This window comes from Temnothorax curvispinosus, unplaced genomic scaffold, assembly GCF_003070985.1.
Source record: "Temnothorax curvispinosus isolate PA1 unplaced genomic scaffold, ASM307098v1 QBEX01010373.1, whole genome shotgun sequence".
In the NCBI taxonomy this organism is placed as follows: domain Eukaryota; kingdom Metazoa; phylum Arthropoda; class Insecta; order Hymenoptera; family Formicidae; genus Temnothorax; species Temnothorax curvispinosus.
Window position 1 is genome coordinate 22,933 of NW_020220153.1, and position 23,337 is coordinate 46,269.

The 23,337-nt window shown below is 35.5% G+C and overlaps 1 protein-coding gene across 1 annotated transcript; it reads right to left on the reverse strand.

The window, feature by feature from the left end:
• Window positions 1–3,994: 3,994 nt before the first annotated feature.
• On the reverse strand, window positions 3,995–19,114 carry LOC112460186 (beta-1,3-N-acetylglucosaminyltransferase lunatic fringe). Its single transcript, XM_025024775.1, has 4 exons — window positions 18,133–19,114; window positions 15,646–15,885; window positions 8,435–8,483; window positions 3,995–4,101 (listed from the first exon to the last, which is right to left on the reverse strand). The coding sequence occupies exons 1-4, from the start codon at window positions 18,430–18,432 to the stop codon at window positions 3,995–3,997; spliced, it is 696 nt and encodes a 231-aa protein (XP_024880543.1). The 5' UTR covers window positions 18,433–19,114.
• Window positions 19,115–23,337: the final 4,223 nt, after the last annotated feature.

Sequence of the window (23,337 nt, forward strand, 5' to 3'; positions counted from 1 at the left end):
TCGCTCTCTCTCTCTCCTCATCGCTTTCGTAGTTCGATCGTACCACAGAATCGTGGCGTATTGTAGACTTTTTGAAAGAGCACAAAGGAATGCTCTCGCTGCGAGCTATTTTGAAATGAGCTAAGAGAACCACGAAAAATGCGTATTTGTTCACGGAGAAGATATTAACTCCGATATCAACTGCTTTAAACGAACATATCTGTATATATTCTTCGATTTTCAGCGGATTGTATAAATATGTTCGTGATGACACAACCTAAAGCGTAAGATATTAAAATATTCCTACATTTTTAGAAATTGCATCGAACGTTACGAATGGTAGGCGAAGTAGGTGAAAAGTAACAGAGAGGAGGTTGATACTTAAGCACCAAGTAATTAAAACAGCTTTTACCGCGACGCACAAACGACTCACTCTGTCGAGTATTCAGTAAGCTAATTTCCCAGAACAATCTGTCGTCGGTACTTAAACCGCCTGTTTAGGCAGGCGGTGAAGCAAGTAAACTAGAGGAAGCATGCGACGGTGCACGAATATAGGGAGATACAAGATCAAAGACGAGAGACCTTCCGAACGCGGAAGAACATGTGCCACCACATCATAATAAATCAAAAAATAAAACGTGCATAAAGGTAGGAATATATTATTCTAAGCAGTATTTTAATACCAACAACAAAGAATGATTATGTAAAAGGCGCATGGTATTTGGAAAATTTCCCATATATATCTACTTCTGGCAATACCAGATGCCTAACATGTGTAATGTAAAATACCTACTAAAATGTGTTTGTACGAAAATAAACATTGCTGATGTATTTTAAGAATTTTTTGACAGATCGCACATTCGACACAAGATAGAACGATCAAAGCAACAATCTATAGAAAGATTACGTCGCATTTCCGGATATTTTTCAGCTCCCGTTTTAAAGCTTTGCGCGCGTAGATAAATTTTAAAAGAATGTCTCTCCAAAATGAAAAGAAACGCCGACCACGTTAATTGGTTTGCGACGAAGTCGCCTGTGACGGCGACAGGCCATTAGATGTGTTTTTCTAGGCGCTACCACTTCTCGCAGAGATAATATTTTGACGATGCGTGGCCGGTGTGTGTGGCCAGTGTGTGTGAGCGTGTGCGTGGTTAGAACTGCGTACGTTAGTCGACGTTTAGGCCACCTTATGCAAACATGAATTTTCGACGGTCAAGTCGCGGTAATAACACTTTCGTGTGCAAACAAAACGCGGAAGTCCCGGGCGGGTTACCGAAGTTTGCCGTGCATAGTCGCGTTTAAACCATTATATATTTTTTTTCGTGCATCGGCTCATTTTCCACCCTCGAACAACGCACCTATGCAAATCCATTAACGTCTCTTCATACCTCCAAGATTGTTTAGAGTGCGCGCGATACGCGCGTCAGTGACGCACATTCGGCTGAGGAGAAAATAAAATAAAAGCACGAGAGAGAGAAAGAGGGAGAGAGGAGCTAAAGTTTCAAATTTACGGTAATAAGTTTGAAAAAATGGAAAATCGATTATATCGAGTACTAATCGATTATATCGAGTACTAATTAACTAAGTACTAATTATGTATTAAAATATATAATATACTAAATATATTAAAATTCCTTATAAACTCTCCAAAAAAATAGCTTAAACATTACAAATATTTAACAGCGAAAAAATACAAAATCAAAACTAAATAAAAAGTATATCTTACGATCTTATTAAACTGCTGTAGCTTTTTAAATCGCGATTAAATCTCTAGACGAGACATCAACAAAAACTTTCTGTATAAAAATAATTAATTGGTATCGTTGATTTTAATTTATTTGTCAAGTTTCACATTAAATTCAAAACAGGAAGCGAGCTTTCCTCGTTCGAAAAAGAAAAATAGCAAATTAGTTTAAATTTTTCACGTCAAGTTTGATCTCATTTCTAATATCGAACTACAAAAGCGGCTATGATAGTAAATATACGTATATCAATCTCATAAAGAAGGAGCATTTACTTCCTCCCCAAGAATGTATCTATAATCTATCTATCCACTCAGACATAATCAACCGCACAAATCTCCGACGTGGAATCGTTAATGTTTCACCTCGTACGTCCAAAGAAACTTGACGCGACGTGCCATTGTACGCATTGTTCGTCGTGAACACATATACGGTGTATACTCACGAGCATAAATACGTCTTATCGAAAGAATATCGAGTATTATCGACATACGACCAAATAGCGGATCGGTAATGGAGACCCGGCCATCTATTCGAAGAAAAGAGATACGCGTCTGCCATGGCACCGGATAGTCCCGACGTCGTATATAAAGCCTGTCTTCACCAGCGATATTTATTTGTCCGGATGGCGATACGCCGCGCCGGGTGTCCTGCGCTTCGGGGCTTATCGGATCACCCGACGTGTCCGAGATCGGATAATTGTTCTGAGAACGAGTCGCGATAGGGTGCTGTTCCACCCCGTGCGAGACAATTGCGTGGATAATCTTATTAGTGCGCTAAATGTAAGGTATACGAGCGAGATAAAGTGCAGAAGCGGATGCGAAAGAAACTTCCACTTTATCGCTATAGTCTTTACTTTAGCAGAGAAGCCGTTTTAGTTTCCAGAGGATACCGCTATCCGATACGTTATTATATAGGCTCTATATTACTACTATATCACGATTTGTATATAATGGTTTATCACATTACTGGATATAATAATAACAGTCTACAGCAAGTTTCATTTTACATATATAATGCGCTATTTCTGTATCAAACTATACTTATTATGTTGTTTATGTTTAGGAAAAAATTTTCTCTAATGCTCATTAAGAATATCTAGAATTTAACCCGGTAGATGTGATAAAACGATAAATACAAGGTACAAGTTTGTATTGTATATTACCTACTTTTTCTAAAAAATCACATATGATATGTTTTAATATAACAAAATTTATTTGAAAACAAAGACAAAAATTTAATTTTTTAATTTTAATTGCATATTATATGCATGTATTATATCTGATATATTTATTAATGCACAAAATAGTATTTTATAATTTGCGGTTTATAGAACATTTTTTATAATTATTCTAAAAAAGTATTGTATTAAATAACTTTTTCAAAGTCGATTATATGATGTAAAGATAAAGACTTTAGATTATAATCAAATATAATACAAATATCATGTAGTCTACATCGTATCAAACTGAAAGAAAATCACGCCGATTAATAATTAATGATCATCCATAGCTCTTTACTATATTCCGACAAATCGTCCAACGCGGAAACATAAATCGTCGATCATTACCTCACCATTGGCGAAAGAAATATATCTAAATATGCTCCTACTTACAAAGCAATAATAATTGCGCTGTTTATAAATAACCGCGACTTTCATCAAAGCAAGCACGAAGCACGACCCTTAGCGAAAAAAAAAGTAGAGAGAAAAACGCGTTTATCCATAAATATTTACATACCACTAGAGACGCGCAAATTAAATAACGTCTAGAAACTTCGAACAAACAGAAATGTAAATTTTAATAAACGATGAGCATACCGATGACATAAAAGATATAGAATCAACCTATTGAGTCGTTCGATATTAATTATCCGGTAAGTAATAAGAAAACGCGATATTCCAAGAATATCATTGCAAAAATATAGTTATACCACAGTAAAATACGTTCGAAATCTTATATGCGATTAAACTTTACCGTATTAGTAATATATAAAAACTTTAACACAATATTACTATAATCTTTCACATATTAAGAGATTTAATACGGATATACTTTCAATTATATTTAATTATATCTAATCATATTATATTAATAATATACATATATATTACTAATTCTGACGAAATCAACAACGAAGAAAACTGAGATATCTATAATAATATACTATTAAATTAATACTATTAAATTGTTTGCTGTGCTTGTATGAAAAGTTTCCTGATATTATAATATTCGTGACACATTTGCTGAATTTTTAGAGACTGAAAATAGTACTCACTTTCGGCCACTGTCGAGAAATCTGTCGAATTCCACCGACATCTTACAACAAAGGGCCCGCCGATTGTGCGAGGATGAGCACTTGGTGTTGATCATGTGGCTGTCTGAAAGCAAAGGAAGAGGGCTGAATGTAGGGTGGGCGTGCAATTAATTAAGAGGTTAATAATCATCCTCGTGAGCCGCTGCTACGGCGCGGCGCGGCGGTGCGGCGGTCTAATTAATTCGAGCTGATGGTTCTCGCTTCTTCAGGAGCGAGAACCATCCTTTCGGAAAGAGGGTGTATCGCGATCGATGATATACGCATACACGTATACACGGATCCTCTTTGTCAAACAATCAAATCGCAAGTAATTCTTAATCGTAATCAAAGATAATTATTTTATATTAAATTATACGTAAAAGAAAAGAGAAATTCAAAGTGAAAATCCATTCGCAATCCGATCCAAAGAATCACTTCTAACATCCGTTCGCAGCTTGTGTCTCGGTCGTAACTGACTTGCTTATATATAATAACATGCACTAGCACTCAATCACAGGCTACGAGTCACACTGGCACGTCGCAACACATAGGAAAACAATTGATTTCATATTTAAAATTAGCCAACTTACGGAGAAATATATATGTAGGGGAGAGTGGGGGAATTGCAAACACCTAGGGAAAAAGTTAAATAAAGCTCCGATGATTATTTATCAATTATAAGTCTTTATTTTAAATTTAAATAATACTCCAGTTATTTAACTTTAAACTACAATAATTAATATTTATAGATTATCAACATAAACTATAATTTTAAACAAAAAGCAAAACGGGCGGGTAACTCCAAATGGCAAGGGTTTTGCTTTAGAAGCAATTTAAATAAAAAGCAACCAAATGCCGTGTAATCAATAAATAATTAATCGAATTAATTTCCTCTAAGTGGTATTTTCTATGGTGTCATTGCGCGAGATCGAGATCTCCCGCGGCGCGCGAGGTTCTCGGCATCCACACCTGAATAAATCGCGCAGGATGAATCGAGTTCGAGTCAGGTAGAAACGGTAATGAGAAATGGCCGATGCGGAGGTGCAAACCGGTGCAGAGCGCGTGGTGAGGTCAAATGTCGGACGGTGCCCGAGGGTTCGCGTGCTCATCCCTCCTCCTGCGACCTTCCGTACCCGATATTATCCTCCTCGGGACCCGCGTCCACCCACGCTCCTGCCTCCGCTGCTCGTGACTAATGCGTAGCCCGAGTTATGAGCGAAGTACGAAATAATATCGAGTTTATTATAGAAACGTCTTACGCGCGCTACGGTAATCCGCGCGCTTTCATCTTTTCCTGCGCAAGACCGTGCCCTACGACTGTCGTATATGTTATTCAACTTTCATCACTTAAATTAATCCTCAATACCAATACTCTTTATCTCGCGTGTGAAAGTTCGGTAATTGCGATGCTTTCCCTTGACAATTTCTTTCCTTTTCTTTCTTGTCGATCTTCGAAGAACGACAGCGTTATTGTCCAGATGACCGAAATAACGGCCGAACGAGAACTTGCTCTTCACCTCGTCCACTGACAATGAGCATCATTCACGTTCCCCGGTGCATCTTTTCGTCCTCCCTTGGCCATTTCTCATCATCCGCTTTCTCCGCCTGCTCGTCATCTGCATCCGCGCCTGAGGGTGCAATTGGGATGCGCTTCATAGTAAGGTTAGCAATGATATCGCCGATCAAAATTCGCCGTTGTTATTATAAGCCCGTCACTAACTTACATTGCGACTAAAGCAAACGATAAATCCGATTTCCATCGTATTACAAAAATTTGCTTCAATAATACGAGTAATAAAATCTTGATACGAATTTTATTTTAAAACTACACTAAAAAATATATTACTTCATGCAAGAAAATAGAATTTTTGGATTTTATTTTCCTTAATTCAAAGAAATATAAGTTAGATTCGAGAAAATATTCTAAACTCAGAAAAATGTTTTCTCAAATCTACCCAGTACTTCTTTGAATTAAAAAAACTAAATTCAAAGAAATCTATTTTCTTACAAATAATTTTTTTTCCAGTGTGGTTACACTAAATTTCAATAACACTTAACAAATTTTGTATAATAAAATTAAATATCAAAGAAAATAATCAACGTAATTATATTTGAAGTAAAAGCAAAAATATTTCTATTTTAATATATTAAAGTTAATTAAGAACGACTGCACCTCATATTTCTTAATGCAATGAATTAATTTTCGAAAGAGAAACATAAATAAAAACTAAAAATAAGAAAATGCAATTAATTCAAACAAATAATTTAATGTAACTTCATGTAATTAATAATTAAAACAAAATTTAACTGCTTATTAATACGATTATCGTATATTTATTCCAAGAACCTGATGACTAAGCTTTAAATTTTCACATCTAGGGAGGTTATCGACGTGATCGATTGATCTATCGATCATTACAGGATCTCATGTAATTTGCTTGCGTGCAGAGTTCGCAAACCGGTCGGTCTAGCATGTATGTGGAATAATATCATGGAACCTATCGAAGTAACTCGCACACGTGCCCTCTGCTTCTTTCGACACATCGATTTCTCTTTATTGGACACCCAGTGTCCACTCAGCAAGTATATAATTATCCATGCAATACGTGTTAAACACGCGCTGCGATATTAATTAAACGATATATGATTCCCAAATAAAAGAACATCTTTAAGCGAAAGAACAAGATTGGCCGACATAGATAACGAAATAATTTTGAGAAAGACTCTATTTTTATATTCGACAACGTTTGGATATAATGTCGTGACAATTCGACCATTGGTTTTGGTCAGATTAATCGTCAAGACTTTTTCGACTATACGTTTTGGTCGTTTCTAAATTGATTTAATCTTTGATACTTACATATAAGCATCTCATTTTTATTAAATTAAATTATTAAATTTATTGCAAAAGTATTATCTCAGCCAGGGTTCGAACCTTGTTTTATTTAATATTTTAGTCGATAGGTAAATTGAGATGTAAAATATGCAATAGCAGATTTAGCAAACTCATCTTTAAAAATTTTAACTCAGGTAGCTTTTAATCGATCCAACTGGCACATATGCTACCTGCGTTAAAATTTTTAATTTTTCACTGGCGAATCAAGCTCATTGTTTTTGTTTTTCAAACGCTTTAAGTTTGCAAATTTACAAAATTAATTTAACGTATCTAGTTTGCTTAAAAAATTTAGATAGATCGCATTTCGTAATATTAGATTATAAAATAGTAAAACAAATAAAAAATATATCGCACTTTTTCGCTGTTTCGGTGCCCTCGATTCGAGGACGCCTGGAGTAATTGTCCGAATAAACCGCACCTTAACCCGACTCTCTGAACGGACGACCGAGACGCGGATATGACTAAACTTTCGAAATGATTGACGAGGCAACTCGGCTCCTACGAGCAAACAAGACAAGCTCCCGCACACGCGCCCGTTTCGCCAGCAATTATCGCATAAATGAGGGCGACCATTAAGGCCCGCCGTCGTAATTATCCGTGTCTTGTCTTACATAGGGAATATACGTACTTCACTTGAGTTTCTTTTTTAATAGAGCCATTTGTACGGGAGATGTTTACGCTCTCGCACATCGACAGGTGTTCTTATGACTTCGAGATTGTTGGTCAACGTTTACAACATCCGTTATTATTCACGTAAACTTTTTCTTTGTAAAATTGCATTCGGTGAAACCGTAACGCATGATATGTAAAAATACGAAACTACCCCGTGTTTGTGTTATTGTAATCGCGTTGCATACTGAAAAAATCGATAAATCGATAATTCTCTGCGATGAAAAAATAAGGGCGATATTGTCTTTGGAAGGCACCGGTTAAAATAAAAGAGAAAAGAGAAGAGTTAAACTTGATATAAACGCATCGCTATATATTGCGCGATAATATTGTAATTTAAATATATATGGTAATTATTTGATGTTACACTCTCGTCAAACGACAACATATAGTTTTGCTTTGAAAAATAAGGATTCTCTTAATATTTTATCTCGCGTTTGGGAAAAGTCCGAACGTGACAACCGCGAGCGAAACACAATTGATTCTAAATTAAATCTCAATATCATCTTATGTAGCTTTTACTATTATACCTACTATAAATCTTAGAATCAAAAATTAATTTATAAAGTAGTAAAAGACACAATTTAATGTATTATCATACAACCATCTCAAAAAATATAACTTTCAGTTTATTAATAATAATTATTTTATATACTATATTTAATTTTATTTAACTTATTATTGAAATATTGAACTGCATGTATATAAATTAAACGTTAAAAATGTATTTTTAAAATTTTTAAACAAAGTTAGAAATCAGTTTACAAAAATTTGAATAAAAAATACGAATAATTAGACAATCTTTTTTTATCGCGCAAGGATTAGTAGTAAGAAATTATTGACAAGTACTCACTGGTTTGATTTTGAAAGTAAGGGTCATCTCTGTCGGTGAAAAACCAGGTCTGCAAATAGAAACAAAAAAAATTCGTTATATTTTGATTATACATACGCGACCACTTTCGATTATACCCGATGCGGCGCAATAATCACGCTACGGCACGTACGTGTTCGATTGTTTACCGCGGACCATCCAGCCAAACGCATCACGTATCGATCATAAATTTCAATCCCTTTCTTATCCCTTCGCAGTGGATCGCTCCATTCGCTAGTTATATGCAATAAATCTTATCTTATAGCCTTAAAGCACTTTGCGCCAATACGATACACTTCTCTCTCATTTTTGTATTCGCGAGATAGAAATCATAACAAGTTTTGAAAACGAAATGGGACATAGAAACGGGCACTCGTTAAAAAAAATATCATATGTAAATGTTGCGTTATAAATATACGCGCGATACCACAAACAACTATATTTATTTATAGAAATCACAAGAAAAAGCAACTCTATAATCCTAACTCGCACTGTCGCATATATCACGTAGAATATTCTATTTCCGCAACTACAAAACTACTTGAAAATATAATCAACATCTTCTAGTTACGGTCTGTAAAATAATGTGTATGTTGTAAATTAAAATGTCTTCGGAAGAAGATAGATAAATCTTATTATTAGAATTCTCTTTTGCTTTAATCGCTGTCCAAAGTAAAAAAGTAAAAAAAGAAAAAATGCCCAGAACGTGTGATAAATGATAAAGTGGCATATACTTTCAATTAAGAACTATTCAAGTTTCTCGTGTATTTCGTCGCGCTGGAAAATTTATCTCGGAGCACCGCGAGCTGAAACTTCCCATTTGTATCTGTCGCATCGCACACCCTTTCCGTGGCACTTGCATCTGGACTCGTACGTATCGCAGCGTCGTTACGTTACGATCAGCGTACGCTGCACGTGTTAAAGTAGTCGCTTATTTTTAGTTCCCAGGAGGAGTAGTTCCCTTCAGGAAGTGAACGAGCAAGAACAACCGAAGGAGGAGGTGTGGTGCATCCAGACGTCAGAAGCATTGTCCCCGATGATTTTCACGCGACGATATATCGCGTCGGTCCTATATAAGCGACCGGGAAAACCGAAGAACATGAAAAAATGCGATGCTCGGTTGCGTGATTTTACATTCGATCGCCATTTCCACCACTAAAGCGGTACGTTGGTACGTTAATAAAATTCCACGAACGCAACTTGGTAGAGAATTTCGACGCAATTACAGCATATCTCTAATAAAGGCATACCTAATATCTCTATATAAATTTTATATCGGCCAATCATTAAATGCACGCTGCACATGCCAATGCTCGCGTTCTGTTTCATTAATTAAAATAGAATTAACTCGCTTATATTGAATTGATCACACAAAGCATTACATAAATAATGCGGGATTTAATCAATGATACAATCTCTGAGAACAAATTTAGTCGACCGCATGTGTATCGGGATTATGCAAGCTTCAAGCAGAATAAACTGCAGTTGCCTCAATAAGTTCGCCTGCATGCATATCTCGGATGTAGCTATAGCGGATATCCGTGGTGCAACGTGACAAACGTAAAAATAGCGCGTGTATAAAGGCTCTACAATTGTAACACGTTTATCTGAGGCATGCGGATAGAGAAAAAAGGGAGAGAGAAAGAGAGACCCGGAGAACTCGTCAGCGTTCCCAGAAAGAACATGAATATCCGGCAACGAATGAATGTCGCGTACAAAAATAAGAGACGGGTGTATCGCAATGACGTCAGTGGCACCGGCGTCGCATTACATCGACATAATTGCATTAATCCCGCACGTATGTCATACTTAAAAGAACCGTCGTTAAGCTGATCTTCGAGCTTTCCCGGGAATTCGTCGAGCCGTCCCGAGTGTTGGTTATTCCGCTCGTATCGCACGGTATCCAACATTTGTGAATGTGTCAAGAGCGTACAATCATATTAAGACTCGCTCGTTACGTCTAATTAGACGAATTTGTCCTAAAAGCACGAAAAGAAATTTAACGATTGCGTTTCTACCTACGCGAAACAAACATATATTGCCTTCCCCATAATATTGCCAATTTCCGTAAGGAAAAGAATAAGTCATAAAAAATGTTTATGAATTTATATACGAATTTCCTGTTAAGATAAATAATAGCTTGATTAATGTAACACTGAGCTTGATTAATATAACACTGATGAAACACGTAACTTCTGACATGTGAGACAAAAGTCTTATAATTAATTAGATATGCCATTAATATATCGAATGGCCGGATTGTGTGCTACAATTATTCTCGAACACGGATGACAAATAAGTAAAAAATGAATAAAATCCAACATAAATATATTTGACGCTATACAAAAGAATGAATATATTTTTGCGTGCGAAATCTTGCAAAATTTTAGTCTTTTTATGTCTAATCCTTTTTTAGACGTACGGGATTTTTACGTAATCTTCAATCAAAGAGAATTGGATATAGTACTTATCGTTTGGCGATGCCGATGCTGCCGGTAATGATTGATTATATCGAATTGGAGGTCAATTGAAAATCGCAGCCCTAGCAACTCTCAGCGCAAATAAGAGCAATGGAAATTAAGAGGAAATAATTCGCCGAAGCGCAGTGAGCTCTCATCGGCGCGCCGCGCTAAATTGCATCGGACCTTTTAAGACTTGCTTAAATAACCAAAGTAATCGACCAATTATCCGAAGCCAGTTTCCGACCGGCGCGGGTCGGCCTTCGACGATTGAGGGATTGCCGAGGTATCGGCCGAGTCATTCTAAGTAACGACACCCGACTTTGACCCGCGATCAACCCTCGAGATCTCGAGGGGTTCTTTTTATGAATCACGAAAATTTGTACCTAACCATGTGTGTCCACACCTCCGCTTAATAACACGATAATCGAACGGCATGACCATCAAGTTTAAAGAAAGGCGCAAGAAAAGATTTCGTCGAATTTTCGGTCTCAATAAAGGTTACAACTAAAAAAGCTTAGTCAAAAAAATTTCGAAAAAAGTATCTTTATTAAGCATAAAATTACCGAAATTTGATTGAAAAGATTTCAAAGAAAATGCTTTTAACCACTCTTTTGAATTGTAATTTGGAAGTAATGGAAGCAGCTTATTAATTTGATATTTCATTGTTCAGACTTAATAACAGCTGATATTGCAAAATCATAACAAATAAATTTTGGATATATTTTGAGAAAATATCGACTCAAAAAACTGATCGAATGAATTATTATCAGAATCAGAATTAAAAATTCTTAAACATTAAGATAGTATAAAAAATATTCGCAGATACATTATGCATGTAATCTTTACTGCTATTATAACAATCCAGATTTTGTAACAAGACATAAATCTCAATTGTTTGCTGGATTTCCAGGCGGATGTCTAGAGAACGATTTAAACGAACGGATATTAACTACTTGATCCTATTACATGCCACGTAAAACACCGAGCCCATAAGAACGAGAAAAGAAGTAGGTGGCGAGGTGTATAAATGTGGCTATTAAAGGTCATTAACAGCGTCGTAAGGTGGCGAAGGGGAGAAAGGGAGCGAACATGGGGATTGTGCCAACAATAAATGCGCAATCAATGTTCCTCCTCAGTGGAGCGCATTATTAAAACGCATTACTTGTGATATACGACGTATTAATAATCAAAACATTGCGACCTATTGCTCACCTCTGTCCAATTTAGGAGAGAAACTTAACACTTCGACAGCGCGCTACTGCACGCAATACTCTTGTACTTTTCTTTTCTTAAACCCATAAAAGCTTATTTTAAGACTCCAGAAAAGAGTTTTAACATATATATATACCAAAGACAATAAAATTGTATTCTAAAATTGAAATTGTTAAGTGCAAAATACCATAAGAGATTATTAACTGATTATATAAATAACATTTATATATAATTTTCTCTTTATCACAGCTTCTAAGATAATTTCTTTTCACATATAGATAACGTTATTAGTCGCAATTGATTGCATAATATTTACAAGTTTTGTAAAGTAATTATTTAAAAAAGACTGTTTAAATATAACTTATTGTTAGATATACCTAATTTAAATATAATTCATACATTTGGTCAAAAAGTAAACAAGTGCCATTCTGCATTTCATGATTATTTCAATTGGAACTTAATATACTTTTTTACTCCATGCTATGGTATCAATCTTCAAAGCTCATGATGCACTTAAGTACGTTCATTTTTGCTAAGGCTGTTTTGTGAAAAATTAAGGAAATTTTGGGAATATCTAAAGAAATCGATCTACATTTTCCAGACTCATTGCAAATAATTTTGAACCTATAGGCAGATGGCTGCAGGGTTTCTACTCAAGTCTATTATCTTCACCTATATAAATCAGTTACCGTAAATTGGATCGTAAATTTCTAATCTCGAAAGGAAAGAAAGAACAAGTTTTCTAATCGTTCAAAATTATTGATTAATTTTTTTATTCGCAAAATTCTTTATCTCTTTCGGATACTCTTATTTCACCGTTTAAAACATAGGTACGTGAATTTTATAAATTATAAGTGTTTAAATGAATAATGAATCATCTCTCTTTTACAAGTGCACCATTTCATTAATTATGCGCTTAAGCTGCGAACATGTAATCATTTGAATCAATACTCATCGTTTACAATATAAACAAGTTCCTTTATACAATTATAATCTTTTTTTTTATACAATATTATATGCACCGAGTGCATCGGATTTCAGCAACAATACGTGAGAATCAATAATAACCCCGATCTCACACACGCAAATTAAAAAACGATCGCTCCAGCCGACTCGCAGGATCGTGGCGTATCGTTTAATTATCGAGAAAGAAACAACGAAAAAGGTGAGTTCGTTGAGAGTGCTCGTGGGTGGACTAAGTCGGCTAACGCGGAGGTCGTCCAGGGTCGGAGGTAAATCGTGAGATCTTCCCACGAACCACAAACCGTACACAGCCGTACACAGACTTTTATTATTCTCATCGCACTTTTTCTCGCTCGCGTTGCGGAAAATGCGTGCCGACGCGAGTCACAGGCAACGTGCAACGCGAGCGTACGCGTGGAAAAAGCGTGAGATCGACGGGAGCAAAGAGTAATCCAGATACGAAGCAAATTAAGACACCGCGACACGTCATAAGAATTACGAATGCTGCTTTCATTGCGGACACAATTCGGATAATCTTATAATCTGTTTCGATCCTTATTCCTCGAAATCATTGACGTATATTACGCATATATGAATCCTTATCGATTCTTAATTCAATTCATCCAAAAATGCAGAGCTTTATCACCGTATATAAATTGTATTCTTGTTAATACATGGTAATTGAAAGATATGAAAACAAATATGTAATAAATACTTTTAATGACATTTATTTTTATAGATATGTATTCTCATTTTTATAACTTGAGGCTTAACTTGAACATAGCGATATTAAGTATAAAAAAATTTAATAACATTAAACTGATCAAATGGAGACTTAGAACGTTATAATATAAAAAGAATGTTGCAATTATACAATTGAAAATTAAGACTCGATAAGAAAATATCCAATTGCCAGAAATAATATAAATAATATATAGATAAATGCGCATAATAATATATATAACAATATATACATAATATATATAAGTAAATGAATCGAGGATATGAAATGAAAAATTAGAAGAATGAAGTCAAATCAAAATGTCCATAAACAACGCGAACAATAAACGCGAGATAATGTACCCATAACTGAATTCGCTGAAGTTTGTTCCCTGAAGAGTGAAGAGCGTAGAGGAAATCAACCGAGATTACAGGAAACGCGAGAACTCGTGCAAATCCAGGTAGTAATTACCTGGAGGAACGGTATATTAACCCGGCGAAGTGCAGAAAGACGCGGAAGCCGAGATGCACGAGTATTTTGTTTCTTTATCCGACGCAAGAATCATCACCGGCATATGAGAAATTCTCAAGGTTCTTCATTAGTATTAATTATCAAAAAATGCTTGTTCGTTGTCCTACCGAATCCTATCAAGTACTAGATAATACTCGATACGTACTCGATGTTTTTCGATAAATAAATTTGTAAAAATAAAGATATATAATAATGCGCATATGTACATACACGTAATTATTTATTAATTTAAATCTGAATACAAATATGTAATTTATACTAATGAAGATAGCGTAAGTGCCGTGCGCTTAAAGAAAAAGATTTTAATCTATTATATGTATATTTATTATAGTTTAAACGGTCCAATCAATTTAATTCTGTAGCAACAACATCGCGTAAATTTGGCGAGGAATAGCGCCTCTTGTTTTCGCAAGGTACGGACGGCACCAGCGATATTATTCGAAAAGGCAAATGAGAAATTGTAGAGAAGGAAGAGTGGAACGAATCTTATTCCCACGGCGCGAGAAATCGTGAATTCACGCTGATCATCGGCGACACGGTCTACGGTAAATACGCGCGAATACGCTTCGATACCCTTGGATAAGGCCCAACGAGTCATGTACAAAGTGTGGCCTATTCCGCCCTGCAAGAAAGCGCGTAGATGAATCTCGCGATGATGGAGACATCGCGATAAGACTGTGCGTGCATTTATCACATTTTAACACGATTAATTCTTATGGTTCTCATCCGCGTTCTCTGTTCTCTTCACGAGTAATAACGAACAAATAGAATCGAGTAATAACGAATAATATTCCTCAAAAATAATTTTTTTTTTAAATACCAGGTATTTTTTATCAGAAAAAATATTGCACCCGTGTAAAAACTAACTTTAACATTGAAAATATTACTCAATACATTTAGTAATAAGGAAATGTCTATATAAATGGAAAATGAAAAGCGGTTGTATTTAATTATACGTTATTAATAAGTAGATTCGAGGTAGTTCGAAGTTTGCAAATGCTGAGCGACATCGAAAATTCGAAATACACTCAACTGTTTATAAAGCAAGTAAAACTTATCAAAAGTGGTAATAAAATTAATGTATACCGTTATGAATAAAATAAATATAAAGGATACATAAATCACATATCGGAAGGTAACCCAGTTATTGAACAACAGTCTCAGAAAGCTTCATTATTTTCAGTCGATCGGGCTATATTCGTAACGAGGTTGTCGGAGCACAAGAAACGGGGTGATCGAGCGACGCTAATAAATCCGGAATATCGGCATTTCACGGCAATCAGCGCGGCTTTAAAGAGGCTCACCTGATTCCTGGCGAACTGGAACCACGTATCGACGATGGCCGGCAAGCGGGAGTGATGATAGTGCTTGGTGGTCTTCACGCTGATAAACACGTCGTCGAGATTCGTGGCGAACGGTGCCATAGTCGCCGTCGCCACCGGCGGCGTCACCGCCGACTCCTCGCTGATTAACTTTCTCAACGCCGGCACCTCCACTATCACGCTTCGGCTATTCACTTCCGCCACGTTCATCTCGTCGACCCACTGCGACACACAATTACCAGAATATATTATTAAAATGAAGAGAAAAATGCGTGAGTTTCTCCTGCGGAGGACTTTCCTCGGCGCACGGCGCCAATATATTGAGAAAGGATTGAAAAATATTTCTTACGACATCAAATTACTTTCATGGACACAATGTCGTTTAATAAAACAGGATGTCTTTTATTAATATTAACCGAGTAACTGATATAATATATCAAGATAACTGATTATTATGAAAATATAATTATAATGTTCCGCATTAACACTTAATTTGTTGTGCCGATTTGGATTCGATTTTTTTCTCCACAAAGGTATAAAAAAAAATAATTTTTCTATGAATTTGTCTATTCTTAACATTAAATATCTTCACAATGTTTCTTTGAGCTTTAATTTCGAACCCTATAAAAAGTAAAATCTACTTAATATTAATTGAGAATGTAATATTTTGTTATTTAATTTACGCTACTCTCTCAACCAAGTTTGTAAAAATGCATTTACTTTTAAATGTTAATTATTCAAAAACTATCAATGTCCGAATATTTTTGAATACCATATATCTGTGACTAAAGCATTGATGCGCAACATTCACGTCATCAGTTTCTCAGGTAAACATTGTCATAATTAAGTAAATAATAAAAAGCTATAACTGAACTTAGATGCTTTTAACGCGCATGGATCTTATCAAAAAACGGCATCTTTTCTCTTTTAATATAATGTAACTTGAACGAGTGTGAGTAAAATTATAAAAACTATCATATCGCTGATTTGCTACAACGACATAACTGCAAAAGAATGATGAGAACTGAACGAAGAGTTGATATACCTATAGTTAGATATTTTTATTCCTCTACAATCAGTTATCCTACACTAAAATAATATTTAAATATAATATTACAAAATTTTAATGATTCAAAACATTCAACCTCATTTTCTATAAAACTTTTTATTTGTTGAATGTGTCATTAATTGTTGCGGCAAATAGACGATATATCGCAGATTTATTTTAATTTTAACCACGGAATGTATTAAATGCATGAAGCTCTCTTCTTTCTACATTCGCTCAGAGACAAATCTAAAACTTCAAACTTATCTGTCGCATCAAGGGTAGGTATGCGGCGACGACAACCCGACATCTCAAGCAAGGTTGTGCCGTAAATTTCAAGATTACATCTACATGAGTCGTTTACGTATTACTTACGTTATGTTTAAACGAGTCTTTTTCATAGACAATATAAGCCGTGTAAATTATTGTAAATTGAATAATTGATTAATTTCTTTAAACTGTACTTTTGCAAACAGTCCTACAAAAATAAAAAGTAATTTTAGACTAGATTAAATGCATTTCAGTTATAATTTATTTATTAATTGTACAGTGATATAAATTAAAAATACATGATACTAACACATATGTAAATGCAAAAATATTATTTACATTGAACTGTGAGCTTTTAAACAACAAAAAGCAGTATTTAGTGCTTTTCTTTTTTTCATAGAAAAAACCGAAATCTTTAAAATCATTGTTAATGTTTTATGGTAATTTTCCTAAAAATTGTGCCCAAATTAAATAATAACTAAAAATAAAATTGCAAACAAAACATAAATTTTTGATATTTCTGACGAAATAGAAACGTTCGATGATCCGTAGATTATTCATCGTTTATACGATTATTCATCGTTTATTATACGTCACGTTAAATTATTTTGCGGACAAGGTAAGAGATAGCATTAGACAATAGACATTATATAGAGAATTATGACTTTACCAAAGATTGATTTATAGAATGAGGAAGAAGTAATAGATAAAATATGGAATAATGAATTAGATAGGGCTAAAGGAAAGGCGTTGAAATAATTATGGAAACAGAAAGAGGTTAGAGTAAGGAAGAGTAGATAGGAGTAAGTATGGTTGCATAAAAGGTATGAGTGAGTTAAATTACTTTATAAACCAAGTCCACTTCTCGACATAAGTTGAAGTTAATAAAAATTGATTAACATTTTTATTACATTTTAAATAAAGACCCAACCCTTTGATTTTGAGTAATTTCAAGCAACATATACATATATGTGTATATATATATATATATATATATAAGTATACGCCAACGTTGTCAGTCGGATTCAAACGATCTCGTTCGACTCGGTTTTGGCTGGCGGGCGAACGCAGGCGTCGCAGGACTGGAGTCCGCGTCGCCGGGACAGCAGGGGGATCTGGGGAGATAACGCGACGATAACGATCGTTCTAATTACCTGGCGCGGTGCGACGGCCTGGTAGAGGAGAATCGTGGCGTAGGCGGTAGCGATGACGAGCGCCAGCGCCTGCAGGCCACGTCTCGTCGTCGGCAGACCTCGTGGCATCATGCCCGGGCCGACGGCGACGGCGACGGTGAGCGGCGTACGAGCCTGGGGGCTGCTAACGGACTTGCAGGGCCACGGGCCCCCACGTTCCACCACCGCGGGATCCGCGCAACGATCCTTCGGGCTCATCGACGGCCGCGCCGCTCCGTCGCCACCCTCATTTCGTCCCGCGAGCAAAAACGCGCGGACCATTAACAATTCGACACGCCGGCGAGCGCGCGTTATCTCTCGCTCTCGCGAATTCGCGGGCCTTCCCGCCGCGCAGTCACGTGATTACCGCGCCAACTTCACGTCGTTTCGCGAAGCACCCCCTCGCGCGCTACTTCTCTCCCTCTCGCGACACTCGGATTCTCGAACGCCTCGATGCCCTCGATTGTCCCGTCAATCACCCTCGCGCACGGTCACTGTCAGTTCACGTGGCACCATTGTAACATTTCGTGTCAATTCGTGTAATCGACCGATTCGGAGCACGCGCACACTTATCCGCGCGAACGACGGAATTCGCGCTTCGCTGGCACTCCGATTATTGCTTGATATTCGACGCACTTCATTTCGGAAATCGAGTACCGGTCGTGAACTCGTCACGAAATCGATCCTCTAACAATAAGTTCTAATCCATACAAAATGAGATCCATGCGTTAAGCGAGAGAAACGCATCGATGTAACATCGCGCGCGCACTTTTCCAAACGTTCAAGCCCACCGTTTTTCCGTCTCGTCGAACTCCGTCCGTTTGGCCGATCGTCGGACAGCCCGCAGCCGTCAACGTACCGAGAGACGGGGTTGGGGAGAATAGCGGTCCGCGGGTGACGGTGACGGTGACGGCGTGACGCGAAACACAATCCGATTCGATATACAGCGCGAACGCGCCCACTGTTACCCGACGCACGACGGACCACCGACTGATCACACGAGCCTGACGAGCCGTTACCGTGACTACGCTGTAAACATCGCCATAGCAGGCTGGCACGTCGCCGGCCGGGGTGGGAGAGAAGCGGTGTCGAGTGCCGAGCCAAGCCAACAGGCGTGCGGCCGCCCTTGAGAGGGGATAGATCGAGAAACGCGTACACACACCGGCACACCACTTTTTCGAACGTCACGCGCGACGGAAAACTTCTTACCAAAAGAAAATTTTTTTTTTAATAGAACCGACTTCAAAAAAAGCTCTAAAAGGTATTTAAAAAATTTAAAAAAAATTGAAAGAGTATTTTAAAAAGTATAAAATAATTGAAAGTATTAACTTTTAAGAATCTCTTTCAATTGTTTGAAATCGGTGCAAAATTAATAATTATACTTTTAAGAATCCCTTTCATTGCCTTTCAATTTGTTTGAAGTCGGCGCCAACGTAATAATTACTAAATAAATTTGGCGCCAACTTCAAAAATTGAAAGGAATTCTTACAAGTATTATTACAATTTTGCACCAATTTCAAAAAATTGAAAGGAATTCTTAAAAGTTAATACTTTCAATTATTTCATACTTTTTAAAGCTTTTTCAATTAAATACCTTTTAGAGCTTTTTTTGAAGTCGGTTCTATTTAAAAAAACAAATTTATTTTATACTTTTTTAATGCTTCATTAAATTAATATGAATAATTATTATCGCATATTTTCTTACTGCTCCGTATACCCTGATATTCTAGCGCGATATTTTATGTACTAAAACCTGGAGAATTGCTCTATGTCTATAGGTCATTGAAAACCGCATTTAAATCCGTTCAGTAGTTTTAGAGAAAATCGTGGACATACATACATACACGCCGAATATAGAACCTCCTTTTTTTGAAGTCGGTTACAAAGTGCCTTTCGGTATGCGAAACGTTTCTAACGACAAGCATACGCGCGTGCACGTGTAAATATATGTTATACAATATTATTCCATGCGGTGTTAGTTGATTGAGATTTAAGTCGCAAAAGCAACTTTCGCGAATTCGCGTAAATTCGCGTTTTGTAAAAAATTACATTTTGTATGTACGCAAAGAAAAAAAATAAATGTTACATTGGCAGTATTAGCTAACAGCAGTCTTAATTGAAAATAATCTTATTAATTTATAAATATCATGCTCTCTTGTCATGTTTAAGAAAAATGTTATTTATTTTCAGGACCGTGCAAAGATAAGGATGGGACTTTTTACCTGAATTTAGTATTTAAAAAGTTATTTTAAGAAAATTAATATAATAAAACAATATAATTTTAAAATTACTTATTTATAAATAAGTACATTTTTAAAAAGAAAAGCAGAATATCACAAAATTGTGAAAACATAAATAGAATTACACAAATAGAATTTTATAATTCTATAATAAACTAAAAAACTTTTTCGACCCAACTGATAATGTAATTAAAGAATTAAAACTACAATCTTTTGTTATTTCATTTTCAATTAATAATAATATTGTACAAGCGTTTACTCTTTAATTCTTTTTGTAACATTGAAGATTGTAAGTACGATTTTAATTTACTAAAACTTCTCTCATCAAATTCTACAGTTACCTATATCTATACAGTGTAAAATATACTCGTAAAGCTGATGAAAAGCAGATGGAAACAAAATTAATTTGCATACAAATTATAATTTAAATAAATATCTATTAATTTGAAAACAATAGAAAATAGTTATATTTTTACCGAAATTTCACCCTTAATATGCATCCGCTATACTCCCTTTTGCACGGACCTGTTTGTTTTATTAGTACTGTTGTTAAATTAACAAGATTATTTTCAGTTAGCTAATGGAGTCTAATCATCATTTTTTCCGTGCACGTAAAGACTAAAGAGTAGTCTTACGTATTAAATATTAAATATTAATATAAAAAAAATAAAACCTTGTCACGTTACATTCAGTCGAAGTGGCGAATTTCGCTCTAGAGGCAAGTTTTGATGAATTTATTTTGGCTGAGAATATTTTACTTAATTATCACATTTCAATAATATTGATGAGATAATAATACTGAAATGCATATCTTAAAGACATATATATGTGTATTATTTTTCAAAATATATAATAATCTGTTCTTAAATATAAGACTAACATGTTATGGACGAACCTGATTTTGAAACGAAGTCATCTCAATCAAAAACATTATAATTTTTAATTTTATCTATTTTTTATTATATCGTATGTATTTTACATTGTCGCGAATTTAACAGTTACACCAATAAAGCTATATATCTATAAAACCTATAACATCTGCCAATCCTCTAATATATTGGTCTTAGAACGACAAAAGAAAAGAGAAGTATGAATAATATATGTACGTAAAATTACAGAATATACAAAAAAGAATATACCACAAGAAAATTGACCGATAATTTTATATTTTACATTTCTATTTCATGCATTAAAATCAAAAGAAAAAAATCATCTATAATTGAACGTAGCAATCTTTCTTAATTACAGAAAAAAAACATATATATATATATATATATATATATATATATATATATGTTTCGTACAAACACATTTTTGTAGTTAACGATGCTATAGGAAGCAAAATTTCCCATTACGTAATTACGTAATGGTACTGTAAACAGTAATATTATTTAGCTGGTATAATAATACAAATAAATATAAATAAAATAGATTGTATATATGTATATGCAATGTAATTCCATAAAATACTAAATAATTTATCTCTTCGCAGTCATTTATACGCGCATTGTAACTTTACTTTTATAAATCTCCGTTACTTATGTACCTTCCGATATCTTTAATTTAGAAATTTATTTTCGTAGTCAACAACGTGCCGCAATCTAATTATCATGTTTAATTTTAATTAAATTCAAATACCGATTCGTTATATGTATATATGTACAGATCGATATACTATACAGAATGACAATAGTGTTGTGAGCGCACAACGTTATAATGATTAATTATAATAATGTACTTGGCAACACCGAGTTGCCTCCAATAGGTAATCCGACCCGGAATAGCAACTAAAGTCGAATTTGAATTCCGCCAAAAACCTGACGATTGCATCGGACAATCGACCTTCCGATAGTTCCGATGCAAACCGACACCGGAACCAGGAGCGTTCAACTCCAGGATGACCGAAAGCGCTGATGCGAAGGTCAGCGCAAAACGCTGACAACGATCGAGAAGTCAACGCTAACTCATCGGGAGCCCCCTAGTTAGCAAGGGTGTCGATTCCGACATTATAAATACTGGCCTTCACACATAAAATGCCGTAAGAATGTAAACGTAAGAATAAAAAAATCGATCAATCCAAATCAAGTATTTTCCCCTATTGGGGTTCCAGACAGCACAATACTTGATTGGGATTGGTCGATTTTCTTACGCTTACGTTTTACGTCCTTACGCGATTTTATGTGTGAAAGCCTTACCGCCGAATAGGAAGATCAGGCGGGCAGTCGCTGCTAATAAACATCTAAGCGTTTACATGCGTCACATAATTTACCCTCACAATAACTGTCACAATAATTATAAATCGTTATAATCATTAAGCGACTCAAGTATAACTCAAATATCGGGACTTAATAGTAATTGAGACAATTGTTAACTTGACACAAGAAATATATATTTCAATTAGTTTATTAAACACAGAGTGCGATGAGTTAATTCATTCTCCGACTCGGAATTCCCGAATCCTGTGCCGACCCTAAGCACCAACTCCCGGTTACGGCACAACAGTAGATAACAAGCCCTCGGTTGAAAATAATTGCAGAGTATAATTTTAACATGATCGATCGTTGGTAACGTCGCGACGATCAGAACGCGACGGCGCCGACAGCCATTTTATAATCGTACTTGATACAAATTCGATGTGTCACTAATGTATACATTGTTGAAAAATATCATTTTTGGGCCAGTTTTTCAACGTCGATTAAACTGTAACCCGTAACCTTCGATTAAACTCACTCTTCATCTCTTTCTAATGTCCATTTCTACCAATATAGATTAACTTTAATCTCGGTTTAACTTACTTTCTATATATTTATCTAACTCTTAAAATTAGAAAAAGATGAAAGGTAAATTAAACCGAGATTAAAGTTAATCTGCGTTGATAGAAATGGACATAACTGTCCCCCTTATATTTATTTCTACAGGTAGATTAACTTTAATCTCGGTTTAACTT

Excerpts from the sequence above, each read along its gene's own strand:
- LOC112460186 (XM_025024775.1), bottom strand. The coding sequence starts at position 18,432 with ATGGTCCGCGCGTTTTTGCTCGCGGGACGAAATGAGGGTGGCGACGGA. Across the intron at positions 8,484-15,645 it reads TCCAGTTCGCCAGGAATCAG|ACCTGGTTTTTCACCGACAG; the intron begins GTGAGCCTCTTT and ends TTCTATTTGCAG. Across the intron at positions 4,102-8,434 it reads TTACTTTCAAAATCAAACCA|ACAGCCACATGATCAACACC; the intron begins GTGAGTACTTGT and ends CTTTGCTTTCAG.